Source organism: Phyllobates terribilis, unplaced genomic scaffold (assembly GCF_046119375.1).
Source record: "Phyllobates terribilis strain yellow unplaced genomic scaffold, ASM4611937v1 Scaffold_7__3_contigs__length_470593459, whole genome shotgun sequence".
Lineage (NCBI taxonomy): Eukaryota > Metazoa > Chordata > Amphibia > Anura > Dendrobatidae > Phyllobates > Phyllobates terribilis.
This window is the reverse complement of record NW_027362767.1, coordinates 415,546,634-415,565,498: the sequence shown is the minus strand read 5'-3', so window position 1 is coordinate 415,565,498 and position 18,865 is coordinate 415,546,634. Positions and strand designations below refer to the sequence as shown.

The window sequence follows — 18,865 nt, the reverse complement described above, 5'->3', positions numbered from 1 at the left end:
AGGAACAGCACAGGATCAGTAATGTAATGTATGTACACAGTGACGGCACCAGCAGAATAGTGAGTGCAGCTCTGGGGTATAATACAGGATGTAACACAGGATCAGTAATGTAATGTATGTACACAGTGACGGCACCAGCAGAATAGTGAGTGCAGCTCTGGAGTATAATACAGGATGTAACTCAGGATCAGTAATGTAATGTATGTACACAGTGACTGCACCAGCAGAATAGTGAGTGCAGCTCTGGGGTATAATACAGGATTGTAACTCCTCTGACCTTCTCAGGATCATTGGATTCCAGGAGCCTGATCCTCAGCAATTATATATTTATCATGTATCCTATTGATAGGTCATAAATTTTGTTTATGGGGTAACTAGCATCAGACAGGTGACATCCGTGCCAGAGATATCTGAAGTAAAAGGGAAAAATTTAGTTTTTTTTGTTTAATGTGATGATGCCTGGACATAATCTAGGCAAACCAGATCTGATTTTATTATAGATATTGGCATATATACACAGGTAGACAAATAAAAGTTTTCATTTCATGCTGAAAATAGGTAATCGCTTAATCCCCTATTCCTTTCCTGTTAACTTTTTTCAGATGTTTCACGGATCATAGAAGGGCTAGTAATTTGTTTGAGATCGCAAGGAAATCTGCAAAGAGAGAAAAACATTATAGTTGCAAAAGAAGGAGAAAAAAATATTTAATAGACTGTACTACTGCCGATTTATGTGCTAAGTACCTTCATCTATCTATCTATCTATCTATCTATCTATCTATCTATCTATTATCTATCTATCTATGTATCTATCTATCTATTATCTATCTATTATCTATCTATCTATCTATTATCTATCATCTATCTATCTATCTATCTATCTATCTATCTATTATCTATCTATTATCTATCATCTATCTATCTATCTATCTATCTATCTATCTATCTATCTACCATCTATCTATTATCTATCATCTATCTATCTATCTATCTATCTATTATCTATCTATTATCTATCTATCTATTATCTGTCATCTATCTATTATCTATCTATCTATTATCTATCTATCTATCTATCTATTATCTATCTATTATCTATCATCTATCTATCTATCTATCTATCATCTATCTATTATCTATCTATCTATCTGTCTATCATCTATCTATCTATCTATTATCTATCTATCTATCATCTATCTATTATCTATCTATCTATCTATCATCTATCTATCTATCTATCATCCATCTATCTATCTATCTATCTATTATCTATCTATCTATTATCTATCTATCTATTATCTATCTATCTATCTATTATCTATCTATTATCTATCATTACTGGACAATCTCTTTAATAAGTTATTTCTAACCTAGGGACCTACACTAAAGAGAGAATGCCTGCAATAAAATGAGACCCCAAAATTAAAAATGGTGTAACTAAAGTTTTTTTATGGGTCTCGGCTCTGAGTCTTCAGGCTCCTGAGAGCTCCTGTTCCCATAGTCAGTGTGATCTCCTGACTTCTCAGGGTTGAGAAGAGGTGCAGCTCGGACCTGTGGGTATTTTAGAGTTTCTGATTTCTTAGAACTTACTTGTTGCCATCAGTCTCTCTTGAGCATCATTTAAGAAATAAAGCTGGAAGCAGAGCCAGGACTATGAGAGCGCTCAACGGACCACAGCCTGGAAGGAAATAAAACCATTACTCCTTACAATCTAAGTTATACCCCGGATTCAGTTCCTTAGCAGTGATGTGCTCATTTTCTGTACATGGTAGGCTTGTACTCCATTTTGTGTTTTGGATGCTGCCCACCCATTTCTTTTTAGCATATCTGTGTCTGGTATTACAGCTAACTGAGGCCCAGTCCTATACAAGTGAACAGGACTGAGCTGTAAGACCAGGCACAGCCAATAGGAAATGTATGGAGCCGTGCTTGGTGAGCAATAAGAGGATCTGAAGGCCACTGAATTTCAGATTAAGATTACTCTAAGAATAAACCATCCATATTGTGATCCAGGAAAACCCCTTTTGGGGTTGTTTGGAAATTTGATATTGATGGCCTATCCTTAGGATCATTGGGGCTGGCACCACTAAGTGATCAATAGTTCCGATGTCCTGTGATGGCCAGAAAAACACAGCTCCGTATACCGTGTAGTAGCTGATCTGCAGTACCAATGAATGGCTACTACACAGTGCTGTTCCAGCTCCATACTCGTATTCTTCAGGCCATCATGGGACTTTGTGACCGCCAATCGCTGAGGGTGCCTGGTGTTGCACCCATCTTATCCTCAGAAGAGGCCATCAATGTCAAAGTCCTTGACAGCCCGTTTAGGTGCTAGAAGTAATATAATCATCCGTTCTTCTTCCTTTATTACATACTGTATACAGTCATATTTTGTATGATTATTTGTATATATTTTTTTACGAAGTACTCACACAGGGTGGATTGTCCATTTCCTTGTCCATTATTGCCTGGTTTTGTGACGGCAACAGTTGTCCAATATATACCTTTATATTGAAATAATGTTGAAGAGTTTTTTCCTGAGCTGAATGAGCCCATTGTGGTGCTGGCACTATTATACCCAATATTAAGAATGACAGTGAATTGGTCGCTGTTACCACTTCCGCTGGTAATTATCTGGGGGTTGACACTGACTTTTGCGTCAACATTGATGTCAAATTGATATGAGTTATTAATGGACAACATGGAATAGGTAAAAGCTGTATTATTATTTCCAACTGAGGTGAAAGACAAAGACAGATCGGCTTTTGGCTCTTTGATTGCGTTGCTGCAGCTTGGATCGGTGGAATTGAGGCACTTGGTTTGGTTCTTCCCTACAACAATGGTGCACCTTATAGTGCTTGAAAGAGATGTACCGGCTGACACAATCTCTGTGTCTCCGATGAGGGTTGATGGGACAGAAATCCAAATTTCTAGATTGTTCTGAACCTGTTGGGCTCCAACTGCAATAGAAATTGTAATAATTTGAATTGAGAAATAAAAGCTCCATAAAGCCAATTTCACTTGAAGAACCTCAATCACATGACATTAGGGCTATATCAATAATGGTCCTCCATGTGGAAATAAGTAGAAACAGGTTAATGCTCGGAATTTTCTCCGATCCCGGCAGCTGTGGTTCTCCTGCCAGTAATCATCAAGGTGCTGTAACCTTATACACTTAATATACCATTACTTCAAAGTGTAAGAAAGGTTGTACATGTCATTAACGGGGTTCTCTTTAATGATGAAACTCATCTGATCAATTGATCTCCAGGGGGGTAGTTGTTGGACTTTCTCTACCTCATTGATAGGTTTTTGTCTTATCATCCATGCCATTGTTCTCTTACCTAGTGCACAGAGAGTGAGGAAAATCAGGGTTTTCTTTGCATATTCCATTTTTAGCCTTTGTCGGAGCTGATCCGTTGATCTGGTCCAAAATTTCTGAGAGCAGGATCTACTGAAATAAAAGGAGAAGCCAACAGACTATTTACATTTATTGAAATGATGTCCTCCACAAACTGTTCTGGCATTTCCTTTTTTATTTTCTAAGGAGGTTTCCAAAATAAGAAAGACATTTCTGCTTTTTTGTTTTCTTTTGAGAAAGCGCACCTCGGCTGTTCATAAGTTGAGTGTGTAATTGCAGTTCAATAAAGAGGTCTTGGCATTTGTCTGACTTCTAGGGAGTTGACCAAGGTAAAATTTAATAGTCAAACTCCTGACTATAGACACCAAATAATCTGAAGGTACTGGGGTCCCATCATCCATTCTGCAGAAAATGTAATTAGTATTTAGTACAGTTAATGTACTGGAAGGGGTCTAAAGTCACCTGATAAGTAGGGTTAGTTGAGTGCCAAATGTGGTTGGGCATATGACTGTAGTTGTGCACTATCACCGAGACAAGATCAGGTTCCACGGTGTGACAAAGGGACTAAAAGAGCCAAATAAAAAAAAGTGTTTTGGGCTGTGCAGAGAGGGAAAATGTTAGGTCTATGGAGGTGAGAGCTTGCCTTAGTTTGTAATAAAAAGTGAGTGGGTGTTTGAGGGTAAAAAAACATACTTTCTTAGGCCCCCTTCACACATCCGTTTTGTATGTCCAAAAGCGGTCCGTTTTTTAAGGACCACAAATATGGACATACGCACACCCATTGTATTCAATGGGTGTGCACACATGTCAGATTTTTCACACGGACCGTGTTAGGTGAGTCATCAGCATGACACGTAGTGGCACATGGGAATCAGCGGTACAGTTCACGCTGTTCCCCGGCTGCTGAAGGCAGCTTTAATCATTGTTGGCTGCTTGCACTGAGATCAGCGAGAGCAGGAGACAATGATGAGAGTTGTATTTAGCACCCCTTGAGTACATACTGTCTAAAATTAAGAATGAAATAAAATAAATGGCATGGGCTCCTGTGTCATTTTCATAACCAGCAGAGGGAAAGCTGTCCGCTGGGGGCTGATTTTACTTGCCAGGGTAGGGGCCATTAGCCAAAAATGTTTCCTGGCTATTAATAACAGCCCACAGCTGTATGATTAGTGTTCACTGGCTAGATTACAGGGGGACCCCAGAAAAAAATTGAAGCAGGGTCCCCCTATAAATTCTACCCAGCAACGGCTAAACAGACAGCTGCAGGCTGATATTAATAGCCAGGGAAGGGGCCATGGATACGGGCCCTTTCCAAGGCTAATAGCATCAGCCCTCAGTGGCCCCAGAAATGGTGCATCAATAAGCGCCAATTTTGGCTCTTAGCCTTGCTCTTTCCACTTGCGCTGATGCAGTGATAAGTGGTGTAATAGGGCTGGGGTTCATGTCGGCCTTGTATTGGCAGCTGACATGAAGCCCAGGGGATAGTAATGGAGAGGCGTCTAAAAGACGCCCCCATTACTATCCCCATAATAAAAGTTTGTAAATAAACACACAGCCTGAATAAAATCCTTTATTTGAAATAAAAGTCCATGCCCTGTTTTACACATTTATTAAAAAGTAAAAAAACAGTAATACTCACCTAACACCTAATCAATTGAAGCCATTGTCCCCCGTAAAAATAAGAAGAAAAATTTATACTCACCTTAACACCTAATCCCCTGAAGCCATTATCCCCTATAAAAAAAACAACAAAAAACAATCAGATCCCTCACCTGTCTGAAGTGGAAAGAATCCATAGTGTCCCACACAGTAATCCATCTGTGCGACATATGCCCTTCAGCAAGAACGGTGGCATGATGCGACAATTCATGCTGAAAAGCTGGGAAGAATGACTCGCTGCAGCGAGAGCAGGCCCATGAGCTGCGGTGACCTGAGTGAGCTCACCGTGAGAAATTTCTCACGGTGTTACACTGAGCTCAGTGGAATCACCTCAGTTCAAGGCTGACATGAATCTCAACTCTATTACCCCACTTCCCACTGTGCCAGGGCAAGTGGGAAGAGCAAAGCTAAGCGCCATATTTGGCACGTCTAATTGATGCGCCATTTCTGGGCCCACTGAGGGCTGATGTTAGACAGCCCGCAGCTGTCTGTTTAGCCGTTGCTGGGTAGAATTTATAGGGGGACCCAACGTCAATTTTTTTCTGGGATCCCCCTGTAATCTAGCCAGTAAACGATAATCAAACAGCTGCGAGCTGTTATTAATAACCAGGGAACATTTTTGGCTAATGGCCCCTTCCCTGGCTAGTAAAATCAGCCCCCAGCGGGCAGCTTTCCCTCTGCTGGTTATGAAAATGATACGGGAACCCAAGCCTTTTTGTAATATAATTCTTCATATTACACAGCATGTACACAGTGGGTGCTGAATACAACTCCCATCATTGTCTCCTGCTTGCACCTGGGATCAGCGTGAACTGTATCGCTTTTCCAAGGCGCCGATATGTATCATACAGACGGCATATGGATGTGTGACACGGACATACGGATACACGTACAGTATGTCACACGTATGCCAAATGGATGTCACATGCGTACATATGGATGTCACACGAACACGGACCACGGATCTCACCAGTACTGTTTTTTCCTGTACAGGAATCACCAGGACATGTGAAGGAGGCGTTAGGGTGTATGCTTTCAGCCTCCCACCCGTACTTACGCTTAGTGCACTTGTTTATGTTGAATACTATTTTTATTGCATCAGGGTACATGTGAGGTTAGGAAAATTTTCTTATTCATTATAAACCCTAGCAGCCTGGAGAGTTAGGGGATAAGTGTGTGTTGTCTGGTATGAGACAGGGCATAGGGTATTCTGACTTTGGGGGATGGTTTTCAGACTGTCAGAGTCAGTTGCAGGGGACACAAAAACAGGTTGGAGCTACCCTACATGATGTATAAATGGGTAAAGGACACTTTTGAATATGGTGTGCTTCAGAGGAGATATTACCTCTGCAATCAACCCTAGGTGGAGTCATGTGGAATGGTGAGGAGAAACTGAACCTTACACAGTGAGAAGTGAGTGTCTGCCATCTGAAATAACTGAAAAGCAAAAATCCAGGCATGGAGAGTTGTGATCCAAGAGTGACCATGATGAGTAAATCACCACAGGGGTGAGGGCCTGAGGTGCAAGTATGGTGTGTTTGTGAGAGGGACAAGGAAGGAAGCCATCAAGAGAGTGGGACTTACTATGAAGATTGTCCTGTATTGTAGTGAGGCTAGAAAAAAGAAGCTTCAGAAATGGTGGACAATAATAATTATAATAATTTTTATTTCTATAGCGCCAAAGTATTCCGCAGCACTTTACTTTACAGAGAGTACTTGTACAGATTTAAACAGAGTAAATACATAATTCAACAGATACCAAGACGAGTGAGGGCTCGCAAGCTTACAATCTATGAAGGAATAGGGGAGACCCAAAAGGTAAAATGTGCTTGTATTGCATGGTCCAGCCATCAATATAATAAATTGGATATTCACATAAAGCTGCATGAACCAGTCTCCAGCCCATATGTGTATAAGTACAAGTGTAGGGATGTGTAGGGATTGTCTTACCCTGTTCCTGCACCTAAAGACAACAGATGCACCAGAAAGGGGAGAGGAGAGAAGAAACTTTGGAGACAGGGCGGAGTCTCCAGCAGTCTAGACAGACCACACCCTGCAGGCAAGATGGAGAGAGGTCAGCCTGAAGCTCCGTCTTGTGGTCTGCAACCCGCGGCAGAACCCCTCACCGTGGAGGGGATGCTAACAAAGTTGTCCCTGGAGGACACCAGCTTCATCCAGAATGAGATGCAAGAACTGGACAGGAGGATGGAAGAGGCTCAGCAAGCTGCGATTGCTACCTGGAGAGCGGAGCTGATGGAGAAGTTGATGACCCGGCAGCAGTCGGCGCTGCAAGTGACCTACAGCGCCCCGGCAGAGCCGCACACAGACCAGGAGGTGTCAGTCGCGGGAGCAGGTAGGAGAGATCCCCCTGTCCCGGACGTGGCTGTCGCTGCTCCGTCCCTGGTCCCCCTGCCGGAACCTCTGTCCCCGGGCGCTTACGCCCCAGATCTGCTCCTGGGCCCGGAACAATCAGCCCCGGGCGCTGATGATGCAAACCTGCTCCTGGGCCCCCTGCTAGAGCAACCTGCCCCTACACCCGAATGGGTGTACGGACGCACGCCCTGGGACTGGTCCGCGGAGGTAGAAGACCGGAGCCTACCGTTGCTGCCCGCTCCTGCACCCTCAGTCGCCCACCAGGAAGAAGGAGATCCATTCCCGTGGGACAACCCGGGAGGGGACCTCATGGGTTTTCCCCGGGAGACCCGTAAGGAGGCTGCACGCCGGGAGGAGCATTGCTGGCGGTAGCTCCTGCAGTTGGAGAAGGAGCAGCGCATCTGGCAGGTGCGCTGGGAGAAGATGGATGCCCGTAACATGGAGGAGAAGACTCGGGCCCGCAAGGCAAAAATGGCCACACCCAGTCCCCGCGCAGAAGGGACTGTCGTGAAGTTCAACCTGGACGCCGGTTGGGGCTTCATCAGAGAGCCACAGGCCGAGACGGATCTATTTGTGAACCGGAGGGACGTGGAGTCTCACCTCAAGCAAGGATATCCTGACAGGAACCTATACCCTGGTGACCGAGTCACCTACACCAGGCACCGAGGTGAGCCGGGATGGTATGCCCTGAATGTACACAGGGTAGTGGAGGAGGACATGCCCCTGCAATTAGAGGCTGATGACCCGACTGGGCCAGCCTTCAGCAGCCAGGTGTGTCCCCGGAGGGAGCACCACTATTAAGCACAGTATGTGGAACTGAACTGAACTGTATATAGTTACCCGGAAGGGTATTGAGATAATCATTTTGTGTGTTTGAAGAGTTTTGCTTATTTGTTTAGTGTACCCGGCAAAGGTACAAGGACATTTAGCCTGTGGACGGTGAGCAGCTAAAAACTTTCCGTTGTAAATAGTTTGCACTTCTTAAAGTGCCTCTTATTGGTTTTATATTAAAAGACCACTGAACAAAAACCCATTTGGCGTGGCCGAAGACGTGGTCCAACACCTGGATCACCTATGCTCTGCAGCCACCCCCAGGGCCTACGTTGAGGGTTTTCGGACGGGTCCCTCATGTTCATCAGAATTGCACCTTGTTCAGTGAAATGGACACCCGGTTACAGATCGCGCTGTAGCCTGCTAAAAATGTTTTATATGGAAAAATGTTATTTAAAAGAAAGTCTTATATAGTAACCTGTAACATTTAAGGAATGTGCCTCCCATAAAGGGAAGAAAAGTTGTTTGAAAATTCTTCTAAGTGATGCATCTAAAAATTTTGCATGTCTTTAAATTGCTTTGTTTTTTCTTTGTTCCAGCCCGTGGACGTGCTGTGTTTTACCAGGGGGGTATGTGGCGCCCCTGCGGGTTCAGTTGCCACAGAGGTACTGCATCTCACCCAAAGGTGTGGTACCCCACTCTCAGGATGGAGTACCACAACCCAAACACCTGCATCCAACACTACACTACTCCAGACCAGGAGGAGGGGCAAGATGCGCTGCTCCTCTGCTGAGCCCTGTCCCTGGCTGGAGTGGGGGGAACCATGTAGTGGGTGTGGGTGGAGGAAGAGGAACAGGGGAGCACTGAAAGGAGGATATAAAAAGTAGAAGCCATCTTGGGAGTGGTGAGAACAGTCTGAGGGAGCAGTGAGGAGAGAGTGTGAAGCAGGAGCTCTGCTCAGGAGGAGGGCGTAGTGAGAGAGGCCCAGGACAGACTGAAGAGAGGAGAGGAGCAGGAAGGAAGGCTCCAGTAAGAACAGAAAGGATCCCAGGGGCACGGGCAGTGCGGATGCCACCCGTGCGCCTGAACCCACCAGGAGTGGAAGGATCAGGCCGCAGAGAGGGGACCGGCCCCTAAACTAGCAGAGTTCTTCAAATCTCAACTACACTGTGTGCAGAATTATTAGGCAAGTTGTATTTTAGAGGATTATTTTTATTATTGATCAACAACTATGTTCTCAATCAACCCAAACGACTCATAAATATCCAAGCTTAATATTTTTGGAAGTTGGAGTGGTTTTTTTTTTAGATTTGGCTATCTTAGGAGGATATCTGTTTGTGCAGGTAACTATTACTGTGCCGAATTATTAGGCAACTTAATAAAAACCAAATATAATCCCATCTCACTTGTTTATTTTCACCAGGTAAACCAATATCAGTGTACAAAATTTAGAAATAAACATTTCTGACATGCAAAACCAAAAACCAAAAAAATTAGTGATCAATATAGCCACCTTTCTTTATAATGACACTCAACAGCCTTCCATCCACAGATTCTGTCAGTTGCTTGATCTGTTTTCGATCAACATTGCATGCAGCAGCCACCACAGCCTCCCAGACACTGTTCCGAGAGGTGTACTGTTTTCTCTCCCTCTAGATTATTATTATTATTTATTATTATAGCGCCATTTATTCCATGGCGCTTTACATGTGAAAAAGGGGTATAATACAAGAACAATTACAATAATCTTGAACACAATGTGACAGCGACTGGTACAGGAGGAGAGAGGACCCTGCCCGCGAGGGCTCACAATCTACGAGGGATGGGTGAGGATACAGTAGGTGAGGGTAGAGCTGGTCGTGCAGCGGTATGGTGGAGCGGTGGTTACTGCAGGTTGTAGGCTTGTCGGAAGAGGTGGGTCTTCAGGTTCCTTTTGAAGGTTTCCGCGGTAGGCGAGAGTCTGATACGTTGGGGTAGAGAGTTCCAGAGTAGGGCGGAAGCACGGGAGAAATCTTGTATACGGTTGTGGGAGGAGGAGATAAGAAGGGAGTAGAGCAGGAGATCTTGTGAGGATCGGAGGTTGCGTGCAGGTATGTAACGGGCGACTAGGTCGGAGATATATGGAGGAGACAGGTTGTGAATGGCTTTGTATGTCATGGTTAGGGTTTTGAACTGGAGTCTCTGAGCAATGGGGAGCCAGTGAAGAGATTGACAGAGAGGAGAGGCTGGGGAATAGTGGGGGGACAGGTTGATTAGTCGAGCAGCAGAGTTTAGGATAGATTGGAGGGGTGCGAGAGTGTTAGAGGGGAGGCCACAGAGCAGGAGGTTGCAGTAGTCAAGGCGGGAGATGATGAGGGCGTGCACTAGTGTTTTTGCAGGTTCATGGTTTAGGAATGTGCGGATCCGGGAGATATTTTTGAGTTGGAGTCGGCAGGAAGTGGAAAGGGCTTGGATATGTGGTTTGAAGGAGAGTTCCGAGTCCAGGGTTACCCCAAGGCAGCGAGCTTGAGGGACTGGGGAGAGTGGGCAGCCATTGACGTTGATAGATAGGTCAGTTGGGAGGGTTGAATGAGATGGCGGAAAGATGATGAATTCTGTTTTGTCCATGTTAAGTTTTAGAAATCTGGCAGAGAAGAAGGCTGAAATAGCAGACAGACATTGTGGGATTTTGGTTAATAAGGAGGTGATGTCGGGTCCAGAGAGGTAGATCTGTGTGTCATCAGCATAGAGGTGATAATGAAAGCCATGAGACTCTATGAGCTGTCCCAGGCCTAAGGTGTAGATGGAGAAGAGCAGGGGTCCTAGAACTGAACCTTGGGGGACACCGACAGATAGGGGGCGAGATGAAGAGGTGGTGTGTGAGTGGGAGACACTGAATGTCCGGTCTGTTAGGTATGAGGAGATCCAGGATAGGGCCAAGTCTGTGATGCCGAGAGATGAGAGAGTCTGGAGTAAGAGGGAATGGTCCACTGTGTCAAAGGCAGATGACAGGTCTAGGAGGAGGAGGACAGAGTAGTGTCGCTTAGATTTGGCGGTTAGTAGGTCGTTTGTGACTTTAGTCAGTGCAATTTCAGTAGAATGGTGCGGTCGGAAACCAGATTGTAGGCGGTCAAAGAGGGAGCAGGAGGAGAGGTGGGAGGACAGTTCAGAATGGACATGTTGTTCCAGTAGTTTTGAGGCATAGGGGAGAAGTGATATGGGGCGATAGCTAGACACGGAGGATGGGTCAAGGGAGGGCTTTTTGAGGATGGGTGTGATTGAGGCATGTTTGAAGCATGAGGGGAAGACACCAGTTGTTAGTGACAGGTTGAAGAGGTGGGCTAGGGCTGGGATGAAGATAGTGGTAAGGTTTGGGATGAGGTGGGACGGGATTGGGTCAAGTTTACAGGTGGTGAGGTGTGATTTGAGTAAGGAGGAAAGTTGATCTTCAGAAATGGTGGAGAATGTAGTTTTGGAGGAGGAGGGTTGAGTAGGTGTGGGGAGAAGCGGTGGGGGCTTTAGGCAAAAACTTTGACTGATGGTGTCAATCTTCTGCTTGAAGAATGAGGCAAAGTCTTCAGTTGAAATAAGAGGAGAGGGAGGAGGCACTGGGGGACGGAGGAGAGAATTGAAGGTGTTGAATAGTTGTTTAGGGTTGTGAGACAGGGAGGATATGAGAGATGCAAAGTATGTTTGTTTTGCTGCAGTGAGTGTGGAATTGAAGGTAGTGAGGGACTGTTTGAATGTGATGAAGTGCTCATGGGAGTGGGACCTTTTCCATCTACGTTCAGCAACCCTGGAGGCCCGTCGCAGTTCTTTAGTTAGGCTGGTGTGCCAGGGTTGTCTGTTGATTGTGCGAGCCTTGGTATGCGTGAGGGGGGCGACCGAATCGAGAGCTGCAGCTGTTGTGGTGTTGTATAAAGCATCTGCATCATGTAAGGAACTAATGTCTGTAAGATGGAGGAGGGATTCAGAGAGAGAGTGTAGGTCAAGGTGTTTGAGATTTCTACGAGGGTAAGTTTGTGGAGTGGGGATTGTTGCCCCGGGGAGGAGAGAGAAGAGAATGTGAGTAGGTTGTGGTCAGAAAGAGGGAGAGGTGAGTTAGAGAGGTTAGATAGGGAACAGAGGCGGGTGAAGATGAGGTCCAGCGTGTGGCCGTCTTTGTGGGTGGGTGTGGAAGACCACTGAGCAAGACCAAAGGAGGAAGTGAGGGATAGAAGCTTAGAGGCAGCTGAGAGGGAAGTGTCAATGGGGATGTTAAAGTCGCCCATGAGGATAGTGGGAATGTCAACGGAGAGGAAATGAAGTAGCCAGGTGGTGAAGTGGTCAAAAAAAGTGGTGGTTGATCCTGGGGGGCGGTAAATGACAGCTAGTTGGAGGTTGGATGGGGAGTAGATGCGCACGCAGTGCACTTCAAAAGAGGGGAGAGTAATTGCGGGCGGCAGTGGGATATGGGTGAAGGAGCAGTTATCTGAGAGGAGGAAACCTATTCTTCCACCGTGCTTGCCGGTGGGGCGGGGGGTATGGGAGAGGTGGAATCCGCCATACGAAAGTGCAGCAGGAGAGGCTGTGTCGGAGGGGGAGAGACAGGTTTCAGTGATGCCGAGGAAGGAAAGCTGTTAGTGATGAAGAGATCGTGAATGTAGGAAAGTTTATTGCAGACAGAGCGAGCATTCCATAGAGCTCCTGTTAGTGGAACTGGGGAAGCGGGGGCTGGGCCTATAGGTATAAGGTTAGAAGGGTTACGAGAGTTTGGGATAGATAGTGGGTAGGAGGTGGAAGTGATTGTAGGGATGTGGTGAGGAGGGCCGGGATTTGGAGAGATGTCGCCGGCAGTAAGGAGGAGCAGAGAAAGCGTTATTAGGTGGGAGCAGGAGAGGGCATGAGGTGGCTGTCTGTGTTTGGAGACAAAGGATTGTATGTTGCGGAATAGCTCTGAGGAGGAGGTGAGATGGGTGGGGAGAATGGAGGGAGAGATGAAGAGTTCCTTACTAGGTGTAGGGATTAGGGGTGGTTGAAAGAAGTGAAGGATTAAGGGGGTGAGAGTGAAAACAAAGACAAACATTGTTTACTGTGACTTAGTATCCAGTTACCTTCAGTTCACTTCAGATTCAATTCAGGATTAATTCAAATTTCAGACACTTCAGCTCATGGACACTTAAGCTGAGGGACACAGACTGAAGTCTGACACAGACTCCTAGTTCTCAAAATATAGATCTCACATTTTATGATGGACCACAGGTTCTCTATGGGGTTCAGATCAGGTGAACACGGGGGCCATGCCATTATTTTTTCTTCTTTTAGACCTTTACTGGCCAGCCACGCTGTGGAGTAGTTGGATGCATGTCATGGAGCATTGTCCTGCATGAAAATCATGTTTTTCTTGAACGATACCAACTTCTTCCTGTACCACTGCTTGAAGAAGTTGTCTTTCAGAAACTGGCAGTAGGTCTGAGAGTTGAGCTTCACTCCATCCTCAACCCAAAAAGGTCCCACAAGTTCATCTTTGATGATATCACCCCATACCAGTACCCCACCTCCACCTTACTGGCGTCTGAGTCGGAGTGGAGCTCTCTGCCCTTTACTGATCCAGGCTCTGGCCCATCACGAGTCACTCTCATTTCATCAGTCCATAAAACCTTTGAAAAATCAGTCTTAAGATATTTCTTGGCCCATTCTTGACGTTTTATCTTATGTTTCTTGTTCAAAGGTGGTCGTTTTTCAGCCTACCTTACCTTGGCCATGTCCCTGAGTATCACACACCTTGTGGTTTTTGATACTTCAGTTACGTTGCAGCTCTGAAATATGGCAAAACTGGTGGCGAATGGCATCTTGGCAGCTTCACGCTTGATTTTCCTCAATTCATGGGCAGTTATTTTGCGCCTTTTTTGGCCAACATGCTTCTTGCGACCCTGTTGGCTATTTGCCATGAAAAGCTTGATTGTTTGGTGATCACGCTTCAAAAGTTTGGAATTTTCAAGACTGCTGCATCCCTCTGCAAGACATCTCACAATTTTGGACTTTTCAGAGCCCGTCAAATCTCTCTTCTGACCCATTTTGCCAAAGGAAAGAAAGTTGCCTAATAATTAAACACACCTTATATAAGGTGTTGATATCATTAGTCAACACCCCTCCTCATTACAGAGATGCACATCACCAGATTTACTTAATTGGTAGCTGGCTCTCAAGCCTATGCAGCTTGGAGTAGGACAACATGTATAAAAAGTATCATGTGATCAAAATACTCATTTGCCTAATAATTCGGCACACAGTGTAGATAACCGGAGGGTGCAGCATTTCAGGTGCTGCAGCCAACAGCCACATCTAACTCGCTAAAAAGTGGCCATAGAGGACCCAGGGGACAGAGAAAACGTCGCCCGACAAGGTCTGCGGACACTGGCTTGGGACACTGGGTGTGAGGTGCAGGGAGACGGCCAGAAGGAACACACAGAAGGGGGTCCCGTTACGTACTCTGGAGGTACCTGGGAGTTTGCTGAACCCCTCGCTGAGTAAACACAGGATGGCGTGGGAAGTTACCCTGGCCCTGGTAACTTGGAGTCTAAAAATCGTGAGTAAAACCCTGAAGACTGCACCCCACTGTCTCTGCGAATTATTATTGTGCCATAATCCCCTGCACAACCCTACACACCTACTTCATCTATAGCATCCCTGCAACACCCTGGAGCTAAGCTCTACCTGTGGAGAGCTAAACCAACTCTGCTGCACTAACATCAGCTCCAGAGGACATGCTCTGCAGCGGCGGCTCCCTTTTGCTGCATACCACAGGTGGCGTCACGAACATTAAATACAAAAAACTATAAAATTCCCTTTTATTGACCGCCCTGGGTCACGGACCGGGTCACCGCCACTGTGACATCTCCCCTAGCAACGACCGGCCCAGCTACTGAGTACCCCATGGCCCAGGGGGCGCGTCATACTTACAATGGCAAAAATTTAATAATTACAAAAATAAGATGAGGCGGTAGGCCAGTCTAAGGAACTCAGTTTTAAGGGCATGCTAAAAACTCTGGGTATTGGGGATTAGTCAAAATGTCTTGGGTCTTCAAGAGAAGAGGCGCAGCGCACGAGAAGTCTTGGAGACGTGAGTGGGAGGTTTAGATTATTGAGCATGTTAGTCTTAGGTCATTAGCAGAACGGAGGGCACGGGTAGGGTGATAGACAGAGATGAGGGAGGAGAAGTAGGGTGGTGCTGAACCGTGGGGAACTTTGTGACTGAGAGTGATAAGTTTATTTTGGACCCTGTAGAGGATGGGCAACCAGTGCAATGACTGGCACAGGCCTGAGGCATCGGTGTAGCTGCTGCAGAGGAATATGATCCTGGCTTCTGCATTCAGGACGGATTGGACAGGGGTGAGATTAGTCAGAGGGAGACCGATTTAAAAGAGAGTTGCAGGACAAAGACTGTATAGAAGTTCTTGCAGAAATGTTCAAGTGATTTTGGCTCAAATTGTAAAGCTACCATTGTCTTGTGTGCTTCCTTGTCACCATGCGTGCACCCAACAGGATTGGTGGTGACCATTTCATATTTCTGTGGATGCTTTGCAGCTGTTTTAAGACAGGTTGAATCGGAAACAAGTGTTCATAAAACATGTGCTGCTGAGTATAAGATGTTTTATGCCCACAGAATGATCTGCTAATCATGGCCTATATCAGGTAGCTCATACTCACTCCATGTGGCCTCTGCAAGTGACCCTGAGTGGCGAGAAAATCAGTTCCTAGATAATTGAAGCCTCAGCATTCTCTCTGCCCAGTCTCAGTCTTCCATACATAACCCTAACTCTTTGAATTAACAGTTGCTCTGTCCCATTGGAAGTGTGGTTAGTTTGTCTAAACAGGCCATTAAACAATCGCTGATGGACTTTCATGTAACTGATCGTTTCACGGCTGGAGTTTTAAGTCCCTTTTCGACAGGTTGATAATCGGAAACAAGAGTCCTTAGACATGTGCTGCTGAGAATATGAAGTTCTATGTGCACAGACCAACCTATTAAACTATCATGGCCTATATCAGGTAGCATAGCTCCTATTCACTTCATGTGGCCTCTGCAAGTGACCCTGAGTGGTGAGAAAACCAGCTCCAAAATAATTCAAGCCTCAGCATTCTCTCTGTCCAGTCTCATTCCAGGCAACCATACTTAACCCTAACTTTCTGAATTAACAGTTTCTCTGTCCTCAAAGAAGTGCGGTTAGTTTGTCCAAACAACAGCTGATCGTCTTGCATGTGACCGATCGTTTGATGGCCGCAGTCGACCCCTCTAAATGGGCTATTAGGGACCGTGTCTGCTGTTCTGTGTGATTGTATAAGAGATGGAGCCCATTTTATGTGAGAACCTGCCGAGTCTTGTACCTCTCTCTGAAATAGAGAATTTTTGGGTTCCAAAGCCGCACATCGCGTCAGACAGCCGGGTCGCCCCAGGACCCTGCGTGTTATGGAGGGGATTCCTTGAATGTCTGCAGCATTTCCAGGTAACATTTGGAGTAATGCTTAGTGCAGTGACAGTGATTGTTCGGTTGCTTTCTTCCTCTCTGTGGTTAGTAGAGCGACACTGTCAGATAATACAGATCTCACCGGCCCCGGCCAGTAATTACTAGAAATCACCCAACCACATGCCTGCTGGAACCAGCTACAGCGATGGAACCGATAATGATGAGGAAGTGGTGCTGTGTAGAGTCACATGTAAGACTTAGACACATGAGAGGTTTGGATACCCAGCTCAGCAGACTGTATCACAAAGGATAGGATTAGATACACCACTAAGCAGACGGTGTCACATATGAATGATTACATACACAGATAAGAAGACATGAAAGGCTTAGCTACCCATCTCAGCAGATGGTATCAGATGTATTAGGATTAGATACATGGCTCAGCAGATAGTACTAGGGATTAGATACATGGGTCAGCAGATAGTACTAGGGATTAGATACATGGCTTAGCAGATAGCATCACACATGACAGGTTTAGATACACAGCTCATCAAACAGTATCTGTATGATTGAATTAGATACATTGCATGTTAGACAGTATCACACATGATAGGCTTAGGTACAGAGCTCAGCAGGCAGTAACACATATGCGATTAGATACACAGCTCAGCAAACAGTATCACATATGATAAGATTAAATGATACCTCTGCGGACAGTATCACATATTATAGTTTGCTTAGCCATGTATCTAATCCTTTCACATGTGTTACTATCTGCTGAGCTGTGTACCTAAGCCTATCATGTGTGATACTATCTAACGTACAATGTATCTGATGATACAGGCGGCTGAGCTACTGTATCTAATCCAATAGTACAGTATGTGATACTGTCTGTGGAGCTGTGCCCATCTTGTGTGATACTGTCTACTACATGGTGTATCTAATCCTATCATCTGTGATTCAGGCTGCTGAGCTACTGTATCCAATCCTATTTTATGCAGCCTTATATGATAAGATTAGATACAGCAGCTCAGCAGCCTGTTTCACGTATGATAGGGTTAGATACAGCACTTAGCAGACAGTATTATATATGATAGGCTTAGATACGCAGCTCTGTAGACTGAATGACAAATTACAGGATTAGATACACCACTAAGCAGACAGTATCAGACATTATATGATTAGATACATCAGCTGAACAGACAGTTTCACATATGATGAGAATAGATACACAGCCCAGAAGAGAGTATCACACCTGTTAGGCTTAGATACACTAGATTAGCACATTATTCTACACCATATTATATAATATTTACATCTGGAAAAGTTACTAGAATAATCCGACACAGAAAAGAGAATATACTGTATATATAGAGGCTTGACTCCTGAGAGATGAGATACATAGAAATGACTGATATATCTAATCGTATCATGTATTAAAATATTGTCATGTTATTTTAGGAATAGCTATTTTAGCGATTGTCTTTTACGATGTCCCTTTAATGTTGTTGCCCTGGTTCTCCCTACTATAGTCTGTGGGAATTATGGAAACATCAATCAGTCCTGTATAATATCAGCGATGGATATACATGAGCCTCTGTCTTAGGAACGTCCTTTTAAAAGGGGTTAAATGTCTAAATTAAAGTTATTAAATTTTGGATTAATCCTGAGAAATAGCGACAAAGGCAAGAAACAGAGAAAAGTATCACAAGTACTAGACTGTAATAATGATGACTAGTGACTGTTACATGATGTATTACCTGGATGTCCGGATGTGACAGTGACTTCTTGGTTTACGGTCCTTCCTTATAAACCTGGTGCTCAGAGTCCTTCCTCCTTACTGTGGATACGTCTCTAGTGTCTGCCCCTCCCCACACTGATTATTGATCAAGATAGGATGTTGAGAGATGGTCATATCAGAAACACAAGAAGCTTGAGAAAATATGTTAGAAATGATCACAAGATGGATATTTCCTCATTTCCTCAATTATCAGTGTTCTGAATCAGGACAGATACACACATTGGGGCAAACCTGTCAAGAGGCGAGCGCTCCCCAACCCCACCCAATAATTTATCTCCAGCTTTTGAACATAAAAACAGATTACAACCCTCCTCCCCCCCGATCTTAGTTATGGGCAATATTAAAAATGATATATTTTTTATAATGTAAGTCTTGAATATAAATAGAAACCCCCGTCTCCCCCCCCCAAAAAAAATGGGGAACAGCTCTTTCCTGTAAAATCCACTCAAAGGTGATTTTGTACCTAATCCTTTG

At 44.9% G+C, this 18,865-nt stretch overlaps 1 protein-coding gene across 2 annotated transcripts; it reads right to left on the bottom strand.

Annotated features, from left to right (window-relative positions):
• Nucleotides 1–478: 478 nt before the first annotated feature.
• On the bottom strand, nucleotides 479–18,545 carry LOC141153295 (uncharacterized). 2 transcript variants are annotated; one of them, XM_073638010.1, is made up of 5 exons: nucleotides 18,351–18,545; nucleotides 3,345–3,451; nucleotides 2,433–2,960; nucleotides 1,591–1,678; nucleotides 479–655 (listed from the first exon to the last, which is right to left on the bottom strand). In XM_073638010.1, exons 2-4 carry the CDS (start codon nucleotides 3,391–3,393, stop codon nucleotides 1,617–1,619), a joined length of 639 nt encoding a protein of 212 aa, XP_073494111.1. In that variant the 5' UTR covers nucleotides 3,394–3,451; nucleotides 18,351–18,545; the 3' UTR covers nucleotides 479–655; nucleotides 1,591–1,616. The 2 variants fall into 2 exon arrangements, with proteins under 2 accessions (XP_073494111.1, XP_073494110.1); XM_073638009.1 differs by having other exon boundaries at nucleotides 3,345–3,454; nucleotides 18,351–18,543.
• Between the last annotated feature and the right edge of the window lie 320 nt (nucleotides 18,546–18,865).

Bases quoted from the DNA above. Each gene is read 5' to 3' on its own strand.
- LOC141153295 (XM_073638010.1), bottom strand. From the start codon at position 3,393: ATGGAATATGCAAAGAAAACCCTGATTTTCCTCACTCTCTGTGCACTA. The intron at 2,961-3,344 runs GTAAGAGAACAA...TTTCTATTGCAG, and splicing joins CCTCACTCTCTGTGCACTAG to TTGGAGCCCAACAGGTTCAG. The intron at 1,679-2,432 runs GTGAGTACTTCG...ATTTCCTTCCAG, and splicing joins AAATGGACAATCCACCCTGT to GCTGTGGTCCGTTGAGCGCT.